The sequence below is a fragment of the Neltuma alba genome, unplaced genomic scaffold, assembly GCF_004799145.2.
Source record: "Neltuma alba isolate B1F8T4 unplaced genomic scaffold, ASM479914v2 tig00012348_pilon, whole genome shotgun sequence".
Taxonomy (NCBI): Eukaryota; Viridiplantae; Streptophyta; class Magnoliopsida; order Fabales; family Fabaceae; genus Neltuma; species Neltuma alba.
Genome location: NW_021636857.1, coordinates 218764 through 227035, shown reverse-complemented (window position 1 = coordinate 227035; position 8272 = coordinate 218764). Strand labels below are relative to the sequence as shown.

The 8272-nt window shown below is 39.0% G+C and overlaps 1 protein-coding gene across 2 annotated transcripts; it reads right to left on the bottom strand.

Moving 5' to 3' along the window:
* Window positions 1–867: 867 nt before the first annotated feature.
* Window positions 868–4609, bottom strand: LOC114726217 (probable galacturonosyltransferase-like 3). 2 transcript variants are annotated; one of them, XM_028912794.1, is made up of 3 exons: window positions 3293–4609; window positions 1359–1566; window positions 868–1251 (listed from the first exon to the last, which is right to left on the bottom strand). In XM_028912794.1, exon 1 carries the CDS (start codon window positions 4525–4527, stop codon window positions 3478–3480), a length of 1050 nt encoding a protein of 349 aa, XP_028768627.1. In that variant the 5' UTR covers window positions 4528–4609; the 3' UTR covers window positions 868–1251; window positions 1359–1566; window positions 3293–3477. The 2 variants fall into 2 exon arrangements, with proteins under 2 accessions (XP_028768627.1, XP_028768626.1); XM_028912793.1 differs by having other exon boundaries at window positions 868–1566.
* Window positions 4610–8272: the final 3663 nt, after the last annotated feature.

Genomic DNA, 8272 nt, shown 5'->3' with positions numbered 1-8272 from the left:
CACAACTATAGGGGAAAAATGAAAAAAAAAATTACTTTATCACATTTTTGACATTATAAAATAAAAGAAGATTTAGTTTTAAACTTAATGCTTTCTATAAATTAATTACTTTCAGAATTGACATTAAGATATTTGTGGAATAAAAAATCAGGGAAAAATAGATACAACTCAAAAGGAAGTTAAAAGCTGATGGGCGGAGATCAACTAGTTTCTAGGTCTTTGTTGGTTTTGGACCCTTTGCTATTTTTATTTTAGGCTTCACTTTGTTCCTTTTTTTTTTTTTTCCTTTTACTGTTATCGGGCTCCTTAAAAAATAAGCGATATATATATATATATATATAAAATTTTGGCTTTTTAAAATAAGGGAAACTAGGAGGCTAAAGTTTATATTATCGTCTTTTAACAAAGCAAATAATATATGTTTCATAAAATCAGAGGTTAAATGCCTGTTGGCCCCTTTGGATCCCCCAATGTTTGACACGGACGGTTGAGATTCAAAGGAAACAAATAGCTCAAATATAATAAAATGCCTGGCTTGGCTTGGGCATCGAGTACTGAATCATGATCCGTTATAAGCAGTTTGGCTCTTAAACTCCAGTGGGCAACTCACAGTCCAATAGTTAAGGCTGTGTTTGGGTGACACCCCAAAATCATGGTTTGGGAAATAAAATCACCAAAAATCAAAATTTTTTTGCTTTTGGAGAAAAAAAAGAGAGTGTGAGAGCCTATAGAATATGTATCTTGTTATTTTTTTTATAAACATATTTTTTATAAACATATTTAATCTTATATTTTATAAATATATATACATATTAATTATTTATTAATTATATTATCTTATGTATTATTAATTATATTAATATCCTGAAACCTATCATCCGTCAAGCACATTGCAGATTGGAGACGCCTCATCGTTGTTGGACCTGTTCAATTTTCTCTTCCCAATTCTTTACTCAACTCCTGCACCTCACCCTGAATCATTATTTCCAGTTTGAAGAAGGTTTTAATTTGACATTGGATAACTCTTGAGATAGAACCACAACAATTGGCTCCCCCATTTAATAGGCTAATCTCTTAACATTGAGATTAATCATCTTTTCATACATGTCACAACAGTTATTTAGCAGAATATCAACATGCCGGTGGAAAGTCACTGTTTAAAAAGTGAATATGGACTATTTGTCACCCAACAAAAATCCTCTCTCTGTCTTTCTGTTGCAGAAGACGACATATCCAGTTTTTCTTTCTTCCCTGTTAGCAGTGGGCCAAGTCAGACACTCCAGAGGAAAGAAAACGTAGTAAATACTAACAAAATGAACAACTTATCATGTTGCACTCAGGCTGACTAGAGAGACTACCAGCATCAGATAGAAAGCCTTCACTCAGCTAGCATCAGATGTGCTAGGGTGGCATGCCCATCAGAACGCCTCGATCTTCAAAAAGATAGACTGAAAATCGAATTAGCATAATCATAATCTCTTGAGATATTCTCTTTTCAAATGGGCAAATGGAGACTATTCAAAGTCGCCCTTCAAATTCCCTGGCATCAGCTTTCTTCGGTGAATTCTGCAGACAGTTTGAAATAAGGATTCGGGTTCACACGGGTCAGATGATGCGAACAAGAACGGATGTTGTCTGTACAACAAGGTTACTTCTAAACATAGAAACAACTAGTAGGTCAAGGCAATGGTGGCACAGCTATTTTGAATTATATTCAGTTGCCTTATTCAAGACTTTCCTTCCAGGACGCACTAACAAAAATCCATTCATCATCACTCAGTAACCAAGCAACTCACAAAAGGTAGGTAGCCGGAAGATCAATCAAATATGTAGAAATATGTTAGTACGTTAGAAGTGAGTCCTGTCTCACATGTTTACACTTTCGTTTCATAATTAACTTGGTTTTTTTATCTTCAATAGAAGTGTGCCTATATCATGTCATATCAACAAACGGCCAAACGGGTTCCCTTAAAAAAACCAAAAAGAAGAAGAAGGAATCCATAAAATACTTTTATAGATTATAAGACTCGAACAATCTAAACAGACAAAAACCTAAGCATTTAAAATTAAGAAACTGACAAGAAAAATAGTTTTCATCACGTTAACTGATGTTTTTAATTTGTGAAGTAGAAAAAGAATCTTCAAACAAGAATTATTGTGGGAGGGAGGAGGGGAGAGATAAAGAATCTTCAAACAAGAAGGGAAGTAATGACTCCAGTGACTTACTTGGAAGGGAGAGGAAAAAATCCGTATGTGGAAGAGAACTTTGCAGAACTCAATTGTGTTTCAGTTCCTTGAACAAAAGGGGTAAATATAGGCACACTGGGTAGTAAGTAACATGACCCCATTTTGAATCACATTAATCTAGATAAGATAGATGAACTATGGTACCCTATATAACCGCTTGAAAAACATCAAATAACTTTTTCCGACAGCTCCACACAAAATATCTTGTACCATCAAAGAGGAGTTCGGGGAAATTTATCTTTCTAAACGTACTCAAAAGCATTCCTTTCTCAACTCCTTCCCCTGAATAAAATCATCCTGTCAAAACCATAAACATTCTTTTTTTTTACCAGAAAAACCGATAAACATTCATGGAATTCTTAGTATCAACAACAATGGGTTAGGTTTGGTTTGGAACCAACTTGTCAAGCTTTAATTTCCATTTCAATCTAATAATTTATCAGGACTCAGTGCTCTTTTTAAATATTGAGAATCAGTGAATATAGTTTTAGTTCGACCTTGACAAACCAAATCAAACTGAACCATAACATAGTAGATTCAGTACAAGAAAAAGATGTTTTTTAACACAAACAGCTTGGTTATAATAATGATAATGATTTATATATGGCATAGAAATGTAGAAATATGAAATATCATTCCTCCGACAAGACTATATAGAAGTTCACACTTCTAACAGCCACAGCAAAACTAATATTCACCTTCCGTCATTGATTGTTTGGCCCCAAAAGAAAATTCCGAAGTTGATTTGCAATGAAAAAATATATATCTTATTGATACATCAGATCCCAAAAAAAATCATAAATAAAGATCTGAGCTAACAAAATCCTAAAAATTGCATCACCTTCCAGGACTTAAAAAATATTCTAAATTAATCAAACATCACCCGCATGTGCTTCACCTAAGCTCAATTTCTCTACCCCATTTAAAATCCTCTAGGATCTCACATTGAAGAAGAACTTTAAATTCCTGAACAAGAACACATATACTTGCTAAATTTCAGCACTTCTGCTTCACCTAGACCTTGAGAAAAATATAATATCTTTACCAGAACACCGCGTTCTCCTCTTGTCATCCATCACTATACACCCCATGCAACCAAAAACAATCATCGCATCTTCCAAAATCATCACATTCTCCCATTTGACGTGGTTGTAAGTCAATATAACCTTGCCAGTTCTGTCAGGTTTCTTCTCTTTGCCCTCCCTGTTTTCTATAGCCGACGATGAACCTCTAGCCATCAGAGAACAACGAAGAGTGGTGAAACAGGTCATATGGGATCCACAAGCTATCCAAAGGGCATGGCCTTTTCGCGTCGAGTCTCAGCCATGGCTTCCCCTTCCCACTCCAGTGAAGCAGGCTCACAGGTCCCGGATGAAGATCTCTGCATAAACCTTTGAGATTGTCACCGCCCAGCCCATGCTGATTCCACCTATGATCCACCCTCTCAACGTTTCCGGCGAACACCAGCAAGAACGGCGGCAGAGAACCGAGGTCGTAGATTCGGTGACTTTTCTGAATCCTCATCCACGTCTCTAGCCTCTTCGTATACCTACCCTCCCTCCATTTCCACAGATCTATTACCATCACCCCCGTGTTGAAATAGCAGGGTTTCCGGGCACGAAACGCCGCCGCATAGACTGGGGTTGACCAGAACTTGGGCGTGAAGTAGTTGGTGAAATTGGCATGACAATACTCGGGCGCGCCCAAAACGTGCGCTCCCAAATTGATATTCCAGAGCTTCGCCACGTCGTCCACCAGGATCAGATCGGAATCGAAGTAGATAATGCGGCGGACGCCGGCCGGCAAGAGATCGGCCAGGTACATCCTTGCGTAATTGAGAGGCTGGTCGAGCGCTCGGCGAACGGAATTCGAGATCTTTCCCCTGACGACGCTGGAGTCAAAGCGGTATAAGTAGAAGTCCAGATACGGAAAGGTGGCGGAGATTATACTGTAGAGCTCGGACTGGATGTGCGACGCGCTGATAAAGTGGAAAACCACATTCTCTGGGCAAGACGCGTGTCGAAGAACGGAGAAGACGGCGGCCACGGAGCCGCGGAGGTAAGCGGTATCGAGAGTCATGGCTATATGGATGATGGAAGGGTTGTGAACTCGTTTGTCGGAAGTCGACCATGACGTTTCGAAACATTCCCAGCCGTTTCGAAATGCCGGAGCTTCCCTGAACTTGAGAAGTTCACCGGAGTCCGATGATACCAGAAAAATAACGGCTGTCGCAAGGAGAAAGGCGAAGATTGCCCTGTACGGGGGAGATGTCGCTGACATGGTTCGCTTCGTCGTACCCGTACGCCGAAGGCAGAATGTTTAGTTTTGTTAACTAAACAGTACAGGCACAGGGGTAGTTTCGGTTTTACGGAAAAATTAATCTAATACATTATAAGTAGAGGGTAGACGTGTAATTTTAACCTTAATCTTTTTAGGGTGCAATTTTACTGCTGTTAATTACTTTCCAAAAAAAATCAAAAATAAAAGTGTACATAAGAAATAAAATGAGAATCAAAAATTAAGTCTTGAATTAAAAAAAGATGGCTTAATATTATTTTTAGTGTACATGTAATTAGAGGAAATTATATGTAAACTGTTATCAAACTCAACTCTCCTTGCTAATCATGTTGCACAACATGTATGTTCTTCTTTTTTTTCTTTGTTATACTACCTCTGGTTATAATTATAAGACCTTGTTTGTAGTGTGTAAATGACATCTTATAATTAGGATCAGAAGTAATATTTTATTAAGCAAATGTATTTTTTTTATCGGAGGCCATCTTATTTGTGACATTGCCTGATAGTAAATACTGGCACCTTTTTTTTTTGGTTGCCCACCCAGTTCCCAGTTCACCGGAGCTTTGCTTCGACTACATCTGGATCCGACCCACGTCACGCACCTGGCTGTGGTAGTTGAGTCTCCCAATTGGGATTTTTGTATACGTTGAGGCTTGAACTCGAGACCTCGCTTAAGCGGTACCAAACCGCTTACTACTTGGACCAATTCTTGATGGTAGCACGTGTGCTCTTTTTGTTTTTTTGTTTTTATACAAAAGAGGGTCAAGCCCAAATACAATAAACTAAATCAAATGGGGAATACATCCCAAGCTCTCTTTCTCCACAGTATCCTTGAGGTTCACTGGACAGAACTCAAAGAAGGACGTCATTTCAATTCCTTGCTTAGCTAAAATATCTGCCACTCTATTGCAAGCTCTTGGCACATGAGTCAGCTTTGCTTCCCAAGACAACCGAAGCAAATTCCTGATCTGAATAAACATCAAACTACAGTTCTAGATGGAGTCTTCTTGCATTATTTTTCCCACCAAGTCTTTTGCATCAGATTCAATCATAACCTTCCTGAAACCATATTCCCAAGCCATTCTCAACCCCCTGAATAAAGCCCACTCTTCTGCTTCATAAGCACTGCACCTTCCAATTTTATAAGAAAATCCTGCAATCCAATTGCCTTCAGCATTTCTTAAAACACCACCACACCCTGCCTTAGTGGATTTAAGTTCCACAGCTCCATCAACATTTAGCTTAACCCACCCATTAGGAGGAGGATTCCAACCAGCATTAATAAATTGCGAATTTTTATCTATCCCATCCCATTCAGCTTTAAAAATGTAATTTCTCCAACTTTGGGTAAGGATCATAACGGGATTTCTAGGCCTCTCAACACCATTTTCAAACTCTGCCTTGTTACGCCAGTTCCATAATTTCCAAACTGTCACTCCCCATATGAGGTCCCAGTTTCCAAAAGGCGTGTTCGCTCCCTGTTGTTTCAGATTATATGAAAACCAGTCTCTCAGAGTTAGCGAGAAAAAAGAATCAGCATACCTGTGATCAATTAACGCCAACCAAATTTGCCTTGCATAAGTACAGTCTCTTAAGATATGCAAGGTGTCCTCATTTTCAGTGAGGCACAAAGAACATTTTGGTGAAGTTAAGGCCCAGCAGCTTCTCCAACTATTTGTTGGGAGTTTGTTGTTGAAGGCTTTCCATAGAAAAACTCTTATTCGCTCCGCTCCCCGCCATCTCCAGATCAACTTATAGGTTGGGTGAAAAAATTCTTCCGGATTTTGCTCCAGCATGAAATAAGCACTTTTAATAGAGAAGATCCCATTTGAAGAGGCCTTCCAATAAATGAAATCACTACCCATTTCCTCCATAGGGGGAAGAATACTGATCGGTCTTTGAATTACTTCCTCATTTACTATGGCACTTAATTTTTGCAGATCCCAGCAATGAAAGAGTGTCCAGTCGGCAACAGCACTACCTTCTTCTTCACTAGAAATAGGCCTTTTACACATAGTGCGAATAGGCTTGTCAGGAAAAAGCCAGCAATCAGTGAAGAATTTCACTGATTTCCCATCTCTTACCTGCCATTGAATTCCTTTTTCTGCAAGATCGCTGCAATTACAAATGAAACGCCACAAATTAGAATCCCCTTGCTGGTATTGAAAGAGATTCTCCTCATTAGATAAGAGGTAACGATGACTTAAAACATCTGCCCAAAGCCCAGATTCTCCGATTAGCAACTTCCAGGCCAGTTTAGCACCACAAGCCTTGTTGATGGACGTAAGTTTTTTAAACCCCAAACCACCATGGGATTTGGGTAGTGTGATTTGATTCCACCCTATAGGGTGAAAACCCCTCTTCTCTCGGTCATGTCCCCAAATAAAATCTCTTTGCAATCTTTCTATCTCAGAACAAATTTTTGTTGGGATTTTTGCCACTTGCATAGGGTAAAGGGGAACAGTACTCAAGATAGATTTGGCGAGTGTAATTCTACTTGCCATTGATAAACTCTCTGCCTTCCAAGTCGATAACTTTGAACTAATTCTGTCAACAATGTACTGGAAAGATTCCGTAGGTTTCCTTCCTCTAGAGAGTGGGAAACCAAGGTATTTACCAATATCACTACTAATCCACATTTGTGTAATCTCCTTGATTCTTGCTTTTGTCCTGGCTTCAACTCTAGGAGAGAAGAAGATCGACGACTTACTTTTGCTTACCAGCTCTCCAGATGCTTCACAGAACGTATCAAGGCAACTCATCATACAAAGAGCTTGCTCCTCCGAAGCAGATCCAAAAAATAATAGGTCATCTGCAAACATTAGATGAGAAACACAAGGTCCATTTCTGGTAACCCGAATTGGCTTCCACTTCTGCTCATTAACCGCATCACATATTAAATGAGATAATCTATCAATGCATAAAACAAACAAAAGTGGTGAAATTGGATCTCCCTGTCTGAGCCCTCGTTGCGGTAGAAAGTCATCCGACAATTCACCATTCCAGAGAACATTATATTTCACTGTCGTGACATAGGTCATAACTAAGTTGATAAAATCCTCCTCAAACCCAGCATCAATTAAGACTTGCCTCAGAAAAGACCATTTAATCCTGTCATAGGCTTTCTCAAGATCTATTTGCATGGCCAAGAGACCTTTCCTCCCTCTAGATTTGTTCATAATGTGGATGATCTCTTGAGCAATGATTATGTTATCTTGAATGTGCCTTCCTTTAATGAAACTAGCTTGGAAGGGAGATATAATATCATTCATAACTTCTTTTAGACGTCTCATGATGATCTTGGTGATACATTTATAATGTACAGTACATAAAGCAATTGGCCGAAAGTGGAACACACGCTCTGGGTTATCCCTCTTTGGAATCAGGGAGATCAGAGTTTTGTTTGCTTCTCCAATTCCAGATTTCCCCAGAAAAATATCTCGCACAAAACTGCAAACAGCATTCCCAATTACCTTCCAATTCTTCTGGTAGAAAATAGGGGAAAAATCGTCAATACCAGGGGCTTTGAAAGGTCCCATAGAAAAAATAGCCTCCTTAACCTCCTCATCCGAAGGGGCATCATTGAGATTATTTCTTGTCATCTCATCAAATATGGGAAAATTTGTAACAGTACAGAGATTATTTCCACCCACCGTATCATCAGAATAAAGATTTTTGAAATAGTGAAGAACCATATTTCTTAGCTCGGATTCGTCTTCAATCCACA

Bases quoted from the DNA above. Each gene is read 5' to 3' on its own strand.
- LOC114726217 (XM_028912793.1), bottom strand. From the start codon at position 4,527: ATGTCAGCGACATCTCCCCCGTACAGGGCAATCTTCGCCTTTCTCCTT.